The sequence below is a fragment of the Dendronephthya gigantea genome, unplaced genomic scaffold (assembly GCF_004324835.1).
Source record: "Dendronephthya gigantea isolate DGI-Jeju-01 unplaced genomic scaffold, DenGig_1.0 000067F, whole genome shotgun sequence".
Lineage (NCBI taxonomy): Eukaryota > Metazoa > Cnidaria > Anthozoa > Malacalcyonacea > Nephtheidae > Dendronephthya > Dendronephthya gigantea.
In genome coordinates, this window is record NW_021163077.1 from 185709 (window position 1) to 205492 (window position 19784).

At 34.8% G+C, this 19784-nt stretch overlaps 4 protein-coding genes across 5 annotated transcripts in view; 3 read left to right on the forward strand and 1 right to left on the reverse strand.

Moving 5' to 3' along the window:
• LOC114531013 (voltage-dependent R-type calcium channel subunit alpha-1E-like) overlaps window positions 1–1875 on the forward strand; it is a 30252-nt gene extending 28377 nt beyond the window's left edge. For both annotated transcript variants that reach the window (XM_028552642.1, XM_028552643.1), the window contains one exon: window positions 71–1875. In XM_028552642.1, the coding sequence (XP_028408443.1) occupies window positions 71–256 (186 nt within the window). In that variant the 3' untranslated portion in view covers window positions 257–1875. The remainder of the gene's footprint in view (window positions 1–70) is intronic.
• Window positions 1876–5145: 3270 nt separating this feature from the next.
• Window positions 5146–11203, forward strand: LOC114530916 (medium-chain specific acyl-CoA dehydrogenase, mitochondrial-like). Its single transcript, XM_028552537.1, has 14 exons — window positions 5146–5367; window positions 6557–6611; window positions 6909–7006; window positions 7135–7204; window positions 7321–7421; window positions 7681–7761; window positions 7861–7938; window positions 8015–8067; window positions 8344–8518; window positions 8941–9105; window positions 9393–9485; window positions 9560–9643; window positions 10669–10740; window positions 10857–11203. Exons 1-14 carry the CDS (start codon window positions 5311–5313, stop codon window positions 10929–10931), a joined length of 1257 nt encoding a protein of 418 aa, XP_028408338.1. The 5' UTR covers window positions 5146–5310; the 3' UTR covers window positions 10932–11203.
• A 95-nt stretch (window positions 11204–11298) lies between these two features.
• LOC114530917 (calcium channel flower-like) lies at window positions 11299–13885 on the reverse strand. Its single transcript, XM_028552538.1, has 5 exons — window positions 13722–13885; window positions 12629–12701; window positions 12356–12484; window positions 12135–12242; window positions 11299–11861 (listed from the first exon to the last, which is right to left on the reverse strand). Exons 1-5 carry the CDS (start codon window positions 13798–13800, stop codon window positions 11756–11758), a joined length of 495 nt encoding a protein of 164 aa, XP_028408339.1. The 5' UTR covers window positions 13801–13885; the 3' UTR covers window positions 11299–11755.
• A 265-nt stretch (window positions 13886–14150) lies between these two features.
• LOC114531014 (ubiquitin-associated domain-containing protein 1-like) lies at window positions 14151–19217 on the forward strand. The gene is made up of 10 exons (XM_028552644.1): window positions 14151–14483; window positions 14619–14665; window positions 14940–15059; window positions 15527–15623; window positions 15738–15831; window positions 16311–16485; window positions 16589–16675; window positions 17409–17476; window positions 17553–17623; window positions 18392–19217. Exons 1-10 carry the CDS (start codon window positions 14243–14245, stop codon window positions 18502–18504), a joined length of 1113 nt encoding a protein of 370 aa, XP_028408445.1. The 5' UTR covers window positions 14151–14242; the 3' UTR covers window positions 18505–19217.
• The last annotated feature ends 567 nt before the right edge of the window (window positions 19218–19784 follow it).

Genomic DNA, 19784 nt, shown 5'->3' on the forward strand with positions numbered 1-19784 from the left:
TTGGATTGAATAGATTCCACTTATTTAGTTGCAATCCTTTGCCAAAGTCTTAACTAACATCTGTTTTTAGCATTCACGAACGTCGCTCAGTAGTTCACCTGTGCCACGAACTGGCAGTACTGGTGACAGCGGTGTATCTGAGAATGGTTACCATCCAAATATGAACCAACATATTGCAATGGCAATAAGGAGCGGCAAGAGCCCGTACGCTATATATGGATTGCAAGAGGTCGATGATGGCGATGATTGGTGTTAACAAATCTTAGGAAAATTGAAATTTGGAACTGAAAATGTTCTCTTGTCAAACGGAAGCTATTATATGTTTTCAACTCGTCAAGTGGAAGCTGCGTTTCCTATGACTGGCCAAATGTTTAAATGTCCATCTCTGATTGGTTAGAAAATGTTATATTGCCCGGATTTGATTGGGTAAAAGGTGATATTGGTCTCAAAGACAGAACACCTTGACTTACGAAGAATTATTAACAAATTAATCATCGCTAACAGCATAGAAGATACAGAATACTAAGACAGATATTTACTCAAATGTACAGAAATTGAAGTTCCAGATATTTAAAGATTTTTAAAGTGCTACAATAATACATGAAATACGAGAATAATTACTTAATGAAAATCAAGTCCTATGGATCATGGAATGGATCATAAAATGACTTTATACAGGATTAAAAACAGACAAGCATCACTTATCAGTACTGGGCTCGTTATTTTGGACTTCACGATCCTTGGCCTAAATCAACGTGTGAAGATAATGAACAGCATTGTAGCTTGAGCTTTATTTAGTCCACCGGACAGAAGATCGAAAAAACAAGCCTTATAGTCACCGAACTGCGTTTCCAGTCCTTAGTTGAAATCGTCTGTTACAGGTGTTAGAAATCCATAGTATTTGTAGTTTGAAAATAATTGCTGCGGGACAACTAAAAAAGGTAGAGAATTTCGCTGGTATGACTAATATTGCCATCCCATGTATTTAAATATTATGGACTATTATGAAACTTGCCATTAACTGTTCACATGTAGTACATTGTAGAATTTGTGTCTCAACATGGATGGTAGTTAAAAAGACTGAGGTAAATTTTAGATCATGTCTTGGCACAAACCCAGGCAACGTTTTACATCTGGGACATGGAAAAGAGGCATGCGTGATTTGAAAAACAAATAATAGTATTATCTGCTAAAATATACATGCAATGGTGCATCAAAATGGGAACCTTAAGACATTTACTTTATCATTATGGCTAGTCTCTACGCTGAACATAAAACACAGGTCCTAGATGTAATTTGAAATAATTCAGTTGTTTATGTGGAGTCTCAGCCTGAAAACTATGGATATTGTTCTGTTTAAGAATAAAATGGGAAAATGCTGTCGGAAACAGATTAATTAAACATACAAAATCTATTGTCATTGATCCTGTGTTCCTATCTGATTTTATGAATGTACCAAACAGTCTCAAACTTTCTGTATCAATTGTTTAATTCTCTTTTTCATATCTCAAAAAAAAGTGCGTTTGTCGATCGGCGCTTTACTGATTCTTGAAAACTGTTTTCTAAACTTGAACAAATTGTTGTTCAAAGCCTCAGACTCAGTAAGCTATCATTCATGTTAAACTGAATGACTATTAGCATATATAATATTAACATATAGAATTTAGCCGAAAGATGTTATTTAAGAATAATTTATAGGTCTAATTTATTTATAAACTACATTTATTTCCCTTCCAACAAACGAGGGTGTTAAGTTTTAGAGTAATTTAATATTTTAATTGTGTAATTTTGCGTATAGTGCGCTTATTTTAAAGTAATGTTTGTTAAAGATTTTCAACGCTTTTTTAAATTATTGTATATAAGATTATTATTAATAAAAGATGTTAAATATGACAGAAGAAACACTGTTATGTAAATTTTCATTTATTTTTAACCATTTTACTTTTAGTTTCAGTTTAAACGTTGCACTTTGAAAAAAAAATCGTTTGAAAATCGAAAATCGTTGTGCGTGTGTAAATATTTTTCTGCCTAGACCGACCATAGGCATAGCATACCGGGAAATTTGTGCACACTTGGTTGGTAATTGCAATCCAGTTCACTTTTATAGACTTACAAACATTTTACAATACATTAATGAAAATCATGTCACAATTTAAGGCTTGGTTTTTTCTGCAAACTCGTGAAGAAAAGACAAAATCAAGCGGAGAACCAGCTTTATTGAGAAGGTTTATTCTGGTTGGAGGGTTGAGTTGTTTATTGAAGCTGAGGTTGTTACCAGAGGCTGGTTGTGTGAGGGCGGGTCAGTTCCTTGTCCGCCGGAAGCCCTATGGCCTTCGTACAACCGGTCCCAGACGAAAATATATCAGTATGACATTTGTCAAAATTGACACCAGCTCTATTTGCAGGTCATATAAAAATGCAGTATAAACATGTTGAAGAATTATTCAAATTGCTCAGACCCAATAAAAATAAATTCATCTTTTCAACAGAAAGTACAAGGACATATAAATTATTTGCCGGACGAGAAGTTGAGTTAATGAGTTTTGCCAAAAAACGATTACCGCTGAATTATATAATCTTGTATTCATTACAGGTTCATTGAACAAATATTTTCAGATACATTTTTTTACAAAGAAACTCTTTTGCGTATTGTATACTTCTAAAGTATTCTACAACATTGAACAATTATATTACTTATGAGGGACATTCCAAATTTGAAAGGTCCGAGAGCCTTTTTAGACACTGAAGGCCCCAAAAAGACTAAAATCAGTTCCAAATACAAACGGAATATGTTTTATATAATACAGAATTCGTATCAATTATAGTTCTAGAGCTACAATGTTAAATGTCACAATTTGATAACTCGTATATGACTTCTACAATTCCATCTTCAAAACCGCAACATTTTCTAATTTCATTGACCAGCTTTACATGTCTTAAAACACTGCTCCACCAACGACAACTTGCATCGGGGAAACTCGCAACGATTCAACCACGACTTCTCTGGGAGATAACCGCGATTTTTCTCTACCTTTTCTCTTTTTCATAAACTCAAAAACTTGAGTGAAGAACGAGCCCAATATCAACACAGCACCTCCAGTAAAAACTGTTGTCCCAAATGCATCCACCATTGTATATGTGTGATAAATCGAACAAATCCGAACTTACAAAACCTTAAACGTTTTCATTTAAGCTGCGACATTCGTTGTGACGAATTCGATATTGTCTTTGCTAAAAAAATCTTGCGCAAAAAAAATCACAGGCGTACAACCCCCCGGAAATCGTGGTTTGGAAAACTGGGTCGGGTCTCGGCGAGGGAAAATTTTGAAATATTAATTTCGGAGTTCAGTCTGTAGCTGTGTTGCATACATACGATCTACTGATTCGATCTAATAGATTTGACTTTTTTGTACCATGAAAAGAACGTTTCCACGCGCAAGACTGCGAAATATCATAAAGAGACATCAGAAGGATTGTAAACTATCGAAAAACGTCGATATTTTGGTAAGCGAAGTATTATATATCACCAAGTTTAGAATTACATCACTTTCATTGCAGATTTGTTCATTTTGTTGGTAGATGTTCTTGGATTATATGATGTTTCTTCGCAAGCTTGCTGTTGAGGCAAACCTAAATTGTCAAGAGATGAAGGATAAACAGATATCTGGGGCTCACATTAGGGCTGTGTTACCGGTACAAATATTAGATTTTTATCTATTGACTTTTTGATCCCAAATTTATAGTGTTTCCATTGACCATTGTGAAATTATTAAAGACTCAGCTCAGAGTGTGTCATGAGGGTTAAGGGTAGATAATGCTTAAACCATTGAACGTTTTGAACATACTGGCAAAGTCCGGAAATTTTATAAAAGTTGGGAACAGTCTATAAAAAAGACTGGTTTATTTGCCCAATATTTCCATTGGGCCTATTTACAACCATTTGGGATTTGAAAGGTTACCTATCAATAATGTTGGGTGCATTGAATGCTTAAGGCATTATATTACTGTAATTTCTTCACTGTACATCATCACTAAGTCTAATACAGCTTCATAATATGTTTTAAACAGGCAGTATTAAAGAGCTTCCATGGATAATGAGATATCAGAGTCACTTGGTTAATACAATGGGTTACAGTATAGTTTTAATATCATCATAATGTAGTATTTGTATATGTTATATATAAGTCAAAAATTATTTACTTTATTAGTTTACTTCTGTAGATAATAGCAAACAAGCTTGTGAATAGTTTTTTAGTTTGTTGAATATAATGGAGAGACGTAGGCCAGTTTCAAGACTTTCAATCAAATCCAATGTCAGATTTGCATAGTAAATTCAACCAAATGTACGCCTAAAAATATGATCACAAACCTTAGTCTTTTTTGTGCCCTAGGATATGAGTAGAAGATTCATTAAAGCCAGTTGAAACCACTAGAAATAGTAAATCTCGGCTTTAAGTAGGTGGCTAATATAGTTTCCATGTCAACAGTCAAGCATATACTGGTACAAGTATTTGAACTATAATTGGCATTGGACAACAAGAATTGGATGCAAAATTATTATTCATAGAAAAAAATGGAAATAAAGACAAGAAGTTCTATTCAGTATTCATACAGCTTATATAACAATATACTGGTATCACCAACCTATAATTTTTATCATGATGTATCAAGGTTTTCGAAAGGGTGTAGACACTGACCTATACTATACTGACTCTAATATGGGTCAATGGAAATGGTGTAGATCAGTTGCAGGAAGCATGCCATCAGCTTTAGGGATATTAAAAAATATATATAAAAATGAGAAAATAAGTTGCTACCTAGATCAGAGCCTCGAAAAGGCTGTTGCATTGATTTTCCATTGAGACAAATTTCTTTTGAAAAATGTGTGGTTGCATTGAGGACTAGAGCAAGTTTGCAAATCCCGTGCACCCAGGACCATTGATCACATACATATCACTTTTGTTCATGTTAAATGCGTTTAAATTTAAATTACAGAACTATTTGAAATTTCAGGGAGGTTCAATAAAAAATTGGAAAATTTCTAAGACGGTTCAATAAAATGTTTAAAAAATTCTCACCATCCAGTTCTTCGCCTTTTAAATCTGCATAATGTATGCAAATATATGCTTAGTTCAAAGACAAAGGCAATGAGAGCATATTTATGTTCGTAGTTCAATAATTTTTATACATTTCATGTGGAGCTCCAACAGTCAACTTCTGTTTTGGGCTGAAAGAAAACTCGTTGGGCAAATTATTTTCATGTGGAGATAAAACAATCACAAGCAGAATTTTTAAAGCTACACTATTAAAATGGCAGCAAGAAGTTTATTGCAACTACGAAGACTAAACAGATTAGTAACGACTACGGTAATATTTTAATATAGAAATAGTCAAATAGAGATAGACAAGTAGACGTGATGGCTTCAGTGTTTCATAATCTCATTAAACATATATTAAATTTTTGGTTTTGATTCATAAAATACGCAGAAGCCGGCCACCAAAACGGTCTTGTAAAAAATATTTGATAGAACTACAAATACACGCATTAAAAATATATAACAGTGAGGACCATGCATGTATTGTATTCACGTTTGGCTTTTCAAGAAGTTGAATAAACCGGGGGTATTTGCCATTTTATATAATAGTTGAACGAAATTTGCTTCTTAAAGTCGATAGAATATTATTCCGAGTGTGTTTTGCTTAAAGCTTTGTTATGTATTTAAATATACAAGTGCTAAAGTACAAAGTCCGTATACCATTTTTAGGGATGTTTCATAATGGTTATTACAATATTACTGTACAAGTTTAATATTGTTTAACATAATAGTTATTACTGGGAAATCAAAGTAATGTGCTGTTTACACGAGGTAAGAGGCTGTTTACATGAACCCGCTTAGCCAAAATTTAACGAAGCGTGGAATCACTGAGGTATATTGAAATTAGCATATAACACAATCCTGGCAATTGTGTATCAGTCGAAGTCAGGCATGTGCTTGTCTGGTGTCATCAAGACTTATTTTAATACCTCAAAGTCATTTCATCTTTGGTTGAATGTCAATTAAGTAACTGGGCTTGTGTAAACAGCCTCAAATACAAGAAGTAACATCTTGCACATCTTTTACCATATATTATAAGGTAATCACATGTAATACTATTTGTTCTTCCCAAGTAATTTGCCAAACTACTTTCTTTTGGGGTTAGGGGTGTGAAGGACACATGCACATAGATTTATCAATATTTTCCCATTGCATAGAGCTGTAGCAAGCTTAAAACCTTCAATAGACCTTTTTCATAATGACGTCAAACGCAAAAATTCTGATCTTACACGAAGTTTGATTAGCTCGATAGTTTTGTGGAGCCAATCAAATTCCGTGTATCATCAGACTTTCCGTGTTTGACGTCATTATAAGAAAGATCTATTGTGATAGTGTAGTCAATCATTATATTTTTTCAATGTGTTCTAAAGGCTGGGTTTACTTTATGCATAAAATAATGTTTTCATATGTGGTTCTCTTGAATGTTAAATGTAATAGCCCAACCTTAATCCAATTTCTAGGGGAAATGCTACAGGTATAGCACAGAAGCTGCGAGCAATTCTGGCTATTCATTTGGTAAAGTATATTTTACTACAACATATTGTTTTGTGCATTACATGCAATCATGGCAAAATTATCAGATATAGAGCTCAGTGGCAGATCTAGGGGTAGAATGAATTACACAGCTAAATTTTTAATTCAAAATACCTTAATAACAATGCTATTGGTTATGGATTTCAAAAGAATATTTTTAAAAAAAAATCTACCAATGTGAATGCAACTTTAAGCTGTAGTAATTCAATTTTATTCTGACTAGATCTGCCACTGTCTGATAGAGCTAACCTAGACTATATTGATTAATCATGATGATAGATATGTCTGATGAGCTTGGAGCATTGAGGGATATGGCTCGAAAGTTTTCACGTGAAGAAATCTTACCTGTTGCTGCTGAACATGACAGAACTGGAGAAGTACGATTCTTATAGGATGATTATTGTTTAATAAGTGAAACATGATTTCCCTGGGTATTTTCCTAAATTAAATGTGTTATGGAAACTGTTCTAGATAACCACTGATCCAGAAACTATTTTCTTTTTAGTACCCATGGGATATAATCAAAAATGCTCATGCTCTTGGTCTGCTGAATACACATATTCCGGAGGAATATGGTAATGTCTGTCACATGTGCTATAAATGCAATATAATAATCATAAAAACTCTAGTGCATAGAATTCATCAATTCATCCAAGTCAACATTTAAAATTGAGTTTCATAAAAAATCCAGGTGGTCTAGGACTTGGATCAACTGAAAGTTGTTTGATCACTGAAGAAATTGCTTATGCTTGTACTGGAATTCAGACTGCTATGGAGGGAAATGGATTAGCGGTATGTTAAGGGTATTACAATTCATCATCAATATTCCAAACAACCCATCATTTTTATTGTCTGCTAGAAACCTCCTTTCATGGGCTAGACTATCAAATGCACCGTGATTTCCAGTTTGGTTTATGGCATCATCCTCCTGAACCATACTAGTTGCATGCATATGGCCATGCAAACCTACTCACCCTCCTGTCAGAAATGCTACAGACTGTTAAAGAACGTATGTAGAAGATCTGTAGCTATGAAAATGATGTGTTTTTAGGAAGCTCCTGTGATTTTGGCTGGGAATCATGAACAGAAGAAGAAATATCTAACAAGAATGATTGAGGAACCTCTAATAGCTGTAAGGGCAGGATTTTTGCAATAATTGTTGCATGATACAGAATTTCCCTTAACATCAACACACATTCTGATACATCTTACTAACTGTTTTCTCTGTCAGGCTTACTGTGTAACTGAAGCAATAGCCGGCTCTGATGTGGCAGGAATTAAGACAAAGGCTGAAAAAAAGGGAGATCATGTATGTATAATGCTTAGTCATATATTATGAATTCCTGTTGTTATAAATGTGACAATATTTTATCTTCTTTTCACAGTATGTGCTGAATGGCCAGAAAATGTGGATTACAAATGGTGGCCATGCTAACTGGTATGTAACAATGGTGTGAACTATGCATAGGACAATGACAAGGAGACAAACTCCTTGACTTTGTGGTTCTCCATTATTTACATTTTTTAGTTTTATGCTGTGTAACTGTTATGCATGGGTACTTGCTACTTGCAAGTGAAGTTGTAAAACTATTACTAAACATTGAGCATTTAACAAGGATAGTAAAATGTAGAGGTGTGTGTTGAATGACATGATGGTCTTCAAAGGTTTCTGTTTTTAGACGTATCTCGCAACTTTACACTGTATCCTGTTTAGGTACTTTGTTCTCGCCAAAACAGATCCTAATGCTAAAGCCGGTCAAGCATTCTCAGGTTTTATTGTTGATCGTGATACTCCCGGCGTCTCTGTGGGAAGAAAGGAATGGAATATGGGTCAGAGGGCTTCTGATACCAGAGGTGTCAACTTTGAAGACGTTCTTGTGCCAAAAGAGGTAATAGAGACTGACATACGCATGTATAGTGAAATTATTTAAGGATATTTGCTGGAGACTATGCACCAGGGTGACTTAGCTATGCGCACCAAAGGTGTGAGCTTTCAGTGGCATACTGAAGGTTTGGGGGGTTGTGGAAAAAGTGAGAAGTGTCACAATCGATTCATATAAATTTTCAGTGCACAGACTCCAACACTCCTATTTGATGCTTATTTTAGAATTCAGTATATAGTTATGACTCGTAACTACAGAGTACAGATAGCGAATCAACAATCAATCGAGTGAAAGTCTTCTTTAAAATGACTTGGTTGAATATACGTCGAGTTGAATATACGGTCTATCTGCTAGATAGGGCTATCGGCTTTCGTACAATGGCTACTAATGTCGGAGCTCAGGATTTGTTCTTGTGTTATTTTCTGTAGAATCTCCTTGGCGCAGAAGGCTATGGTTTTAAGATTGCGATGGGAGCATTTGACAGGACGCGACCCCCGGTTGCATCAGGAGCTGTTGGGCTCGCACAGAGAGCGTTCGATGAAGCCACGAGATACGCATTGGAGAGAAAAACGATGGGGAAACCTATTGCTATGGTTTGTAACTTTTTTAGGGCTATATGATTGTAAAATATAGTCTTTCATTAGTAATTTTTAAATTAAAGAATTACACCACTACCTATGCAGAATTGCAGATGTACCAAAGATGTTGCAGGCAGATATATTTTGCCTGTTAACAACTTGTACGCATAGGCTGTTTGTATCTTCTTATCCTGGTTACCCAGTGGGCGGAAAATTGTCGGGCGTCAAATGTGTGACAGAATCAGTAAAAATTTTAGACCCAGGATTTTGAGATGTGGCTAAAACTATTTTATACTCTTTAGCACCAAGCTATTCAGTTTATGTTAGCTGATATGGCGATTGGAATTGAATCGTCCAGATTGACCGTGCTTAGAGCTGCTTATCAGATAGATCAGGTAAACCCATATCTGTTATAAAAGCTGTTAAATTCGTTGTTTTCTAGCTATTGGAAAGTTTGATCTCAATTTAGGGAATAAGGAACACATACTTTGCTTCAATAGCAAAATGTTTGGCTGGGGATGTCGCTAATAAGTGTGCAACTGATGCTGTTCAAGTGAGTGAAGTTAACAATTATTTTGAACTGAATTGTGAACGGCTATGCATAGTCTGTAGCTTTCGTAGGCGCTCGGCAAGACGCAAATTTCACGAGGAAGTGAAGAGGAGCCCCCATGAAAACCTATAGAATAACGTTAGTCTTGAATACTGAGATATTTGCGTGGAACCTCGGGAGCGGATGAGGCAGAAGAAAGGAGGCAAGGAGAAATAGGAGAGGGAATAAAAGGAGAAAAAGTAGGGGGGAAGAGGAAAGCGAAATTTAGGAGAGACGAAAGAGCGATAAGATTAGAGGGTGGCTCAGAAATGAAATTGAAAAGCAGATGCAACAGAGTAGATTCAGTAAAATGTAAGATGGAAGTAAGAAGGAATAGAGCGGAATGGAAGAAAAGAGGAAAAAGAGCAAGAATAAAACGAGGAGGAGGTCAACAAAAATGCGGATAAGAGGATACACGAAATGGGGGAGTGGGGAAAAGCGGTAGTCAAGTCCGTATGTGGGAAAAGTGGAAGTCATGTCCGTAAACATGTTTTTTTACATTTTGACCTTCTATACTTTTTAAAATACAATGTGTTGTCTGAATATCTAACAACATTAAGGTTCGCTCTGCTTTTAAATGAATATAAATGTGTTTTTGATTGGCCAAATTTGAAAGATTCGAAATTGCCCATTATGATGTTAGGGATCGGTTGTACGAAAGCCGGATAGTGATTTTTTCAATCGCTTTAAAATCGCCCGTTGTTTTCCAACGCTAAAATTTTGTTGGTCTCAAAGCATATTTTTTAATAGAACGGTTGAAAAAATCTCTATCCGGTGGGTAGGGCAATCCGGCTTTCATACAACTGGCTTCAGAAGAAAATAAAAAGAGGAACCAAGGGAAGAACAAAGGCAGGGCAAGGGGCAGGAATAAATAAAAGGGAAAAATAATTACCATACATGATTTATCAACCACAGTAACAGAAGATGTTTAGAGAAATTAGAGAGTTAGAGAAATTTGTTAGGAACTCATTTGCACATACTATTTTCAGATCTTTGGTGGAAATGGATTCAACTCAGAATATCCAGTTGAGAAACTTATGAGAGATGCTAAAATTTTCCAGGTAAATCTATATTAAACCCTAACAAAGTCTGCATTTACATGTCAGCTATAAAACAAAATGTAAGAAATTAATCAAACTGAACTTTGTTTAGTCCTAATAATTCCGTAATGTTTTAGATCTATGAAGGAACAGCACAAATCCAAAGAATGATTATTAGTCGCGAGATCTTTGAACAGGCAATGAAAGGTTAAGTTAAGGTTTTAGTTTCACAAACTCCATTTTGAATTGGCAGGAAATTTCCATATATTTCACAATATATACTGTACAATGTTTTGTCATATACTGTACATACTAGATCACACCAAGTATAGAATGTTTTTCAAACCAAATTTCTTCACAGAATATTCAATATTGCATACTCTAATATATTTACCCTAATTAGCACTGTTATGAATTGTTGAGGGGTAAAACCATGTATTCACTTACTGAAATTTTTAAATATAAAATCAACAGTAAACTAATATTTCAGATTTTTGTGACAACACTGATTGTAATTTGCAATATATTTAGTTTGATCCATCGCTACTCTAGTTTAGCGATAGCCCATAATTGCTATGGATTATATACCTGGTTGCTGTGAACTTATTAACTTCAATTCTAAGCATTTGATGTTAAAATATTTAAACACATACATCAGGAATGATTTCCAATTAATTGAGATCCATTTTGGTAAATGTGTATGCTCTGTACAACCATTAATTCTGTTTAGATTGGAATAAAATGCATGGCATCAAATAAAATACAAATATATATATGTATGAATCCAATAAATTAAATTTAATTAAATAAGTTCTTTGCTCTGTGGGCAAGATATATATTGATGAGGTAGGTAGATTTTCTACGCTTACTTATTTTAAGGCCACTTAAAGTGTATAAATAAGCACCCTGCTTTGGAAAGGTCAATTAAAGAATTGCTACTGTAAACCCTTAGCTTCCCAGAGTAATTTACAATGATTGCGCACACTGCTTTTCATTAGATAAATTTTGGATGTTTTTTTATAAATAATGTCTAAGCTCAGGATGGTGAGCCTAGCTCTTTAGGATCCCCTTGACTGTCTACCAGTGATTCTTTCATTTCTACATCATCATCATTTGATTTTGATCCACTTGGCCCTTGACCTCTACAAAATCATACAAAGGGTGGTTACCTTGCTTATGATGTAATTGTATGGACTAGACTTTTGGTGGTAAGCTAGCTGAGAGTCTAAAAGTTATCTTTTTCAATATTTATATATGGTAATGAGTAGAATTATATTTGAGATGAAACACTTAAAATCGGAGAGGTGTCATGTGTTTTAACTTTTAAGAATCTATAAATTTGATAATGATCTGATATCCTGCAGACATCATTTAGTAGTTAGGTATGTGATTTAAATTTTAAAGTTTGTACTTACTTTCTTCCAATAGCCATGACCCCGTATAAAGCTGCTGTTACCATCACTGCACCACTCCCAATAAAAGTTGACAGTTCACGGCACATTAAGAATGGAAGTAGTGCAAAACTATAAAACAAAATGTGAAAATTGGTACATGAATACAGCAATGCATTTGGCTTTCATATTGCAAAAATTAAATCCTATTGTAATCTTATTTTTTTTCAAAAAAGCTGTTTTACCAAAAATAGATAAAAGCTCTAATCCAGAATTTTAGATGCTCTTCAATCCATTTGCTCAACTTTGCAATTGCTTCAATTTTGAAACATAAAACAGGAGCTTCAAATGTTAATATAACTAATCCTGAGGTACTAAAAAGTAGAAAACATTTAGTATTAGTATCAACCAGGTATCTAGTGCCCTTTTGGAAAGGGCACCAGGAGCATATTTTATTTCAATATGATAGCACAATAATCTCTAGATTAATAAAATATAATAAATATGTTGTAACATACACCATAATAGCCCCAGCAGCAAGACATATAGGTGTAACTGTGATCATTACAAACACACCAAACCCAATACTCACTAAAAACAAAATAAGCCAATTATTACATCAAACCTCCACAGCTCTACATTTTTTAACTAAGTAAGGGTGGATTTCCACTTGCAGAGAAATGGTTTGCCAAGAAAATATTATTTAGACTTTTCACTGCATAAATAAATTAGTTCAACATGACTGTTCTCAATTCAAAGAAAATTTGCAAATATTTATAGACTAATCTTAATTAGCCAGAGTTACCACTTATCGCTTATAAATGAAATTGATTTTTCTCACAACATCAAGCACAGAAAACCCGAAATTACATAAAGTTTGATTGGCTTATGAAACAATCAAACTTTGTGTCACATATTTTTTAGAGTGAAAAAAAAGTCTATAAATGAGGGCTAGGTCAGTTAACTAGTTTTGGTTAAAAATAAAACAATGAAGCAACTTAAGCAACAGCTAGCTGTGCTCAAATTTGTCCCTTTCCTGTGCAATGGACAAAATTTTTAGAACATTTCAAATTCAAATATGGTGCTTTAGTATTAAACTTGGTCAGTGTGAACTGGAATTCGGAACGTTAAATATGGTAATTTATTCGCTTTAAGAGGAGACGTGGCCATAATCTTTATACCAAAAAATCATTCTGTCGTACAAATTGGAGTCATAAACACGCCACAAAACATCGCGTTTTTGGTACGTTGCCAACTGCGATTGCCATAAATATATTAAAAAACCACAGAATCATCAATTAAATTTAATAACTAATACTTTTAACATTTACCTACCGACTGCATTCATAATATACAAATATTAAACACGATCGTAAACAAACGATTTTTTGACCTCACGATTTTCACAAACATATTTACCAAAATATAAACTAATATTTGCCATTTTACAAGGGTAACACATTTATTCATACTTGATATGTCATAGAAGAAATGAAATACATTTCATACAGATGTTTTCAACGGGTAAATAATAAATTCTCTATTCAAAACAATGGCATACTGTCATGGAAAAAGTTTATCAAAATGTCAGTGATCAAAATTTGCACTTACAAAGAGCTGAGAACGCTCCCCATACTTTAACCATAAGCCTTATGGCACCAGGAACTTCTCCACTTTCACCGTTAGCCATTTAACCATAAAAATCTATCTATTTCATTGGAATAATGCATTAAAAAGATAAAACTCTATTCATTATCCATTTGGCGTGATTGAAATTGAATTGCAACCTTAAACAGGAAGTGACGTTTCTAGCTTCTACAACCAGCGGAAGTAAACAAACTGGTAAAGCAAAAGCATTAAAATTATGCAATTCCTGGAAAGTAATGAACGTATTTTGGCCCTTGATTTGCAACTAACCAAGTAAATTCCATGGGATTTGGGGGAATATTTTCATGAATTACAAAAAACATTCTGATTTTTTTTTATAACGATTTTGTTTATCTCATACTTAGTCCCCCTAAAATACAAACATTTGCGCGACATTTGGGCAGAATCAAAATCAATCAAAATCGTAGTTTCAAAAAGTAAAATAAAAGCTTGTTCGTTTCTATTTTTTGTCCGTATTCTACACCATGAGGGATGTTGAACTCAAAGCGCTTCGTGGAGACAGTAGCCTAAATATTAAAGTTACCAACACGACAGGAAAGGAGTACGAGTTGTGTCTATGTCCGACACAATCTGTACAAAACTTGAAGGAAAGGGTCTCTGGTGAGAATCCTAAAGATGGGGTACATTACAAACTATTGTCTATGAACTCGAATCGCATTTTAGACGAGAAAAAAACACTGGCCGAAGAAGGGATAAAGGATAATGGTGAGTGTAGCTTATGTATTATAAAAATTAATACTGTATCTCCATGTTAATAATAAGTGTTATCTCGAATTCTCGATATAATAATATTAAATGATTTTGGTTCATTTTGATATTGGTTTGATACCTAATCTTTAGATGAACTGTTGCTCGTAAAAAGACGTAAGCCAAGAAAACCAAGCAAAGTAAGAATCAATTGTATCAATTAAAACGATAATAATAAATAAATCCTCAGAAATCCGGTTCAGCACTTAACTAAATTAGTTTATGTTATTTGATGCTGGATGGCTGGGAAGAAATTCAGTGGTTACAACTGATGTTAAACTGAAACACAAGTAATGGTGTGATGCATCAGTACATTTCAAATAAATTATCTGCTGTAATACATAAATAGTCCCATTTCAACGTCTTTGTAAAAGTTGATACTACAAACAAAAACATTTCTTTGTTGTCACCAAGGATGAGCAAGTTTCTTCAAAAGGTCCTGATGCATCAAAAATTGACAAACTCACAGCAAGTACTGGAGAAGTCAAAGGAAATAAAGTCACAGATGTTGGTGCTGCCGCATTGCATTTTGATGTATGTTAATACACATTAGAAAACATCTATTAATACATATTATATGTTAGCATCAAATGTGGTGGTATAACAACTGCCTGAAATAGACAAAACACTTCTCGACATTTCGACCTGAGGGCCTTCGTCAGGAGAGTTAGTATTAAAATAAATAGGGGAGAATACAAGTTCTGTATGGGGGCAAAACACGTGGTAAAAATGGGCCAATAGAAAACAAAATAATGTTATATGTTAGTAAATAATTGAATTTTAGTAATTAGCAGAAAGGCTGCAAAATATTTGTACCATCAACTATTAAAATTGTGTGATGTTTGATAAGGGTACATCATTAGGTGGTATATTTGATGAAAATCTGTCAATTGAGATTATGTTGTGAAGTTAATACCAGGTTTTTGCTAAAGAAGTCTAGTTTGTTATCTTGAGGGTGCTTCTTGCATTTTTAACTGATTTAGACTATGTCTTTTAATTAGTTCAATCGCGAATTACAAAGAATTTTGATAACCCTAATTGATGCTGCTCATCTGGTACAGTTTGACAATGAAGATGAAGATGAGTCTACAAATTCAGGTAACACACATTAATCTAACTAGTGTATTACTGGGTGAGTGTATAAGAATTTTTCTTTCCATACACAAGTTGTTCCCAGGTATCTATAATAAATATTTAACCTTGTCAATGTAGAAAAAGTGGAATGTGTGAATCAGGAGCATCTTAAACAGTTAACAGAAATGGGATTCACAGAAACAAGAGCTATAAAAGCCCTCAGAATAAATCGGTAATTGTTCATGACTATGCAATTAAGTTATGTTGATAAATGCGGTAGTAAAGCTTTCTTCTAAACAACGACCACTCTGTTATACAGTATGTTTTTTTCAATACATCCTTTTTTTTGCAAGGAAACATTAAAAACAGTGAATAGGGAGATAAAATACCATGTTATTATGTACTATTTAGGAGTTTGTAACATGAAAAGTATAAGCATTTGGAACTGCCCATCATAGACATATTTGGAACTGCCCATCATAGACATATGAGCCCCCCCCCCCCCTATGACAGTCAGAAATATTAATTTGTCTGGTAATTTGTACTTAGTCAGGCAAATTTTTTTAATGCTTGAAATAAATTTTTGGTGCTTGTTGGGCAGACTATTATTTGCCCCCAAAATTTTTGGGTCTATATGGCAATGCTACCCATCACTATCAACATGCTTGCTGAAACCTATAAATGACTCAAGTACAATGTTTCATTGAACAGGCAGTCAGGTGTTGAAGGAGCTATGGAATGGCTGATACAACATGAATCAGATCCTGACATTGACCAACCATTGGAACCACAAGTTGGACATGAAACTGAGCCCAGTTCAAAGACTGCAACCAAATCACACAGTGGTAAACCACACTGGAGGAGAGAATTTGTCCCCAACAAAAAAGTGAGTGAAGTCTTTTGCAGTGTACAATATGTTGTAAAATTCAACCAAAAGTTTAGAACTATGCATGGTCCCCTTAAATGAAATTTCCTTTATATACTTGCAGGGCGTTGAAATGTTAAAAGACATGGGTTTCCCAGAAGAAGATGTTATCAAAGCTTTGAAAGCAACAGGAAATAATCAAAGAGCTGCAGTATGTTCATTTGTACCTTGTTATTGAGTTGTAGGATTAACACATATAACTAGATCTATTATGTAACATTACTGTTCCTCTCACACGGAATTATCTCATGTTAGAGAGAGTTAGACATATCTGGTTGAATTGCCAGATCATTGTTCAATAAACACACTAGTACTGGCAAATAGTTTTGTAAGCCCAATACTGGGAGTACTTTTACAAACAGGTCAAAAGATTGCCTGGACATTTAGTACAAAAATACCTATATATGTATTTTGACGGTATGGTTGAGGACTGGGACCACTGGGTCCACATTTGCACCTTAGCCAAGCTACCAGACCATATTGTAATCGTCTATTAACTATTATAATCTTATTGAAGTATTACAATCTTTGTTTGGCACTGTACAGTGCAATAATATAGCTCAGTGCCTGTAATGCAGTCAGGAGGGGTTATATGCATATATTCATGTTTATATATCATAGGAACAATATCGACAAGTGCGCATATCGCATTAGGGTATCATTTTCTACAATTAATCTTGCCAGCCAATGATAAGTTAGCTTTCTGGCGGTCTGGCCATAAACCACGTTCTTGCATGCAAACGTGAAACGGTTGTAGGGTTTGAATGACTATACTGTGATGGTAACAATACGCCCTCCTTTTAAAATACGTTGAGGAAAGTGATCTGATATCTCATGAGCCTCATGGGGTTAAAACCTATAGTAGAAAGGATTTCTTCTTTTAGTGTGACTGGCTACTTGGAGAAAGGCATGATGTTGTGGATGACAGTGATCCTGGATTGAATCCTGAAAGGTATGCTTGACCAGAATTGAAGCAGAGCAAGTTGCCGTGTTTTGATGAACAACCTGATTGACTTTTGTTTTTATAGTCCTCTTTATGCTGCAATAATGGAGAATCCAGGCGTACAGTTGAGCTTAACAAATCCCAGAATATTGGCAGGTATGTATGGTAGTATGCTTTAGGGACCGGTCCTTAACTTCAAGAGGGGGTCAGATTTTTTTGTACTAGAAAATATATAGCGTTGAATGTTGATTATGGTAGCTAGACTACCATATATAGATATATAGATATAGAGATATAAAAAATGAACTATAACGCGAGGGCTTGACATCAAGGAGGGACGGGGGTTAAATAGCTTACCATTCAGATCTGAACACCGTGTGTGCTTATTAATCATTGCCATTATTCGCCAGCTAGACGTGAACATGATGTGAGACACAAATGATGGCAATAATAGCTATCCCCCCCCACTAGATGTCCTACCCCCTGATGACGCACACCCTCCCCGATGACGCGCGGGAGCCTAAGCACTATCCATGATCCATCTAATCTAATACATTCACTGCTCTAATATCATGACGTCATCAGGTGCCTCGACAAAACAGAGTTATCATGCACCTGGAGTCATTTGTGTTACTAATAGCTCGACTAATAGTATAAAGAGCGCGAAATTAAAATTTTAAATTATAAATGCATAGAAATAAAAGAATTACTTAAAATTTACAATTGCCGAAGCTATATAAAAAGAAATTTTTGTCGAGGATCTGGTTGATTTTTTGTACTCAGATCGGCTGGATACCTAGTTAGCTCTTCAAGCGATGGGCAGTTGGAAGTACCCCACCCGGTGGAAGAGTTAAAACGCTATTTCGTGGCCGGTGTTAGTGAGTTATGATTAGTGGGCTGATCGAATCTTTCTCCGTTGTCTAGCTTTTCAAGAAATGTTAGAAAATCCCCACGCTAACGGACATTATATCACAGATCCTGAAACTGGACCTGTTCTCCTTCAAATATCACGTATTGTGCAAGGTTTCGCCAGATAGCATTATGTGTGATTTATGTCAAATACTAATTCAAACCTCTCGTTTTGTGAGCGTTTGTATTGTAAATTTCCTGCAGATATGAATTCTAATTTACCGGTTCTATGTATAAATAACACCAAGTATTTTGGAGTTGGGTGTTGTTTGTTACACTTCCTTTAGTTGCATGACATGAAAATACCCAGCAATCTAGGATTAACTTTTGCTGTCAATATGCAATATAGGTACAATTTAATTATCATTGAATATATCAAATCTGTACAGTAGTTTTCGCAAGATCGTCAACCCACCTCAAGACGAAATTGGTACTGGTCATAAATTCGTACTAACTTTTACGGGGTCTGATGAGTAATGCTGGTTTTTCACCAGCGATATTTTAGAATTTCGGTTGCACACATCGGGAACAAATTTCTCGAAGACAATTACTAATATTTACTATAAATTCGTTTCGAAACCGGCTTCAAACTAGCTCTGCGCTTTGTTCATGCTGTGAATACCTTTAAGTCCTTTATTTTCCTTTCTTACATATATGTGACGATGTGTAGTACGGTGGACGAAATTCAGACTGGTTCCAATTTTTTTGGGTGCCTGTGAACATAGTTGTTGTGGTATAGTAATTAGGGATCTTAAACGTTAATTGCCTATTGCCACATTATCTATCTTATTATTAATACGTGCATGCCATATGACATGTATCCTTTTGAAGGAATATTAAAATTTTGAATGAATATGAATGATTGTATAAAATTATAAATCAATTGTTGTTTTCCGGCACAACAGTCTCACTTCACGCAGAGTTATGAGATTTCCTTTTTTTATCAGTAGAAGGAAACTAGCCCACGTCGTAGACTTTGAACTCTGAGGAGGGAGGTCCACGACGACGACGTGGCTCACGCACGGTATTTATGGGATATCACGACTTGACTAAGTATTGTATTTCAAATTTTCAGTGGAATACGATAAGCAAACATCTCATAAACACCATAATCCTGCGTGGGTTAATTGCTATAGCCAGAGGCATAGAATGAAAAATGATCATCTTTAAAGTTTCCTAAATCGGAAACTTCAACCCCATTACGAAGCTCTCAGAATAAACCGTTATGAAATATGTACAAAATCAGTACGTCTAGTCCAGTGGTCTAGTTCTTACCACTGGTCCTTAGGCTTACTGAATACGGAATACGAGAGTAGAACATAAAGCTTTCAACAAAGCCTAAAAACATTAAACATTGAGGATTTTTAAGACTTTATACAAATCGTAACTGACAGGTTTGTAAAGCTCT

Excerpts from the sequence above, each read along its gene's own strand:
- LOC114531014 (XM_028552644.1), top strand. The coding sequence starts at position 14,243 with ATGAGGGATGTTGAACTCAAAGCGCTTCGTGGAGACAGTAGCCTAAAT. Across the intron at positions 14,666-14,939 it reads AGCCAAGAAAACCAAGCAAA|GATGAGCAAGTTTCTTCAAA; the intron begins GTAAGAATCAAT and ends GTTGTCACCAAG. Across the intron at positions 15,624-15,737 it reads AGATGAGTCTACAAATTCAG|AAAAAGTGGAATGTGTGAAT; the intron begins GTAACACACATT and ends TTGTCAATGTAG.
- LOC114530917 (XM_028552538.1), bottom strand. The coding sequence starts at position 13,800 with ATGGCTAACGGTGAAAGTGGAGAAGTTCCTGGTGCCATAAGGCTTATG. Across the intron at positions 12,243-12,355 it reads AGAGCTTTTATCTATTTTTG|TTTTGCACTACTTCCATTCT; the intron begins GTAAAACAGCTT and ends TTTGTTTTATAG. Across the intron at positions 11,862-12,134 it reads GTCATGGCTATTGGAAGAAA|AGGTCAAGGGCCAAGTGGAT; the intron begins GTAAGTACAAAC and ends ATGATTTTGTAG.
- LOC114530916 (XM_028552537.1), top strand. The coding sequence starts at position 5,311 with ATGGCAGCAAGAAGTTTATTGCAACTACGAAGACTAAACAGATTAGTA. Across the intron at positions 7,205-7,320 it reads ACATATTCCGGAGGAATATG|GTGGTCTAGGACTTGGATCA; the intron begins GTAATGTCTGTC and ends TAAAAAATCCAG. Across the intron at positions 10,741-10,856 it reads GAGATGCTAAAATTTTCCAG|ATCTATGAAGGAACAGCACA; the intron begins GTAAATCTATAT and ends GTAATGTTTTAG.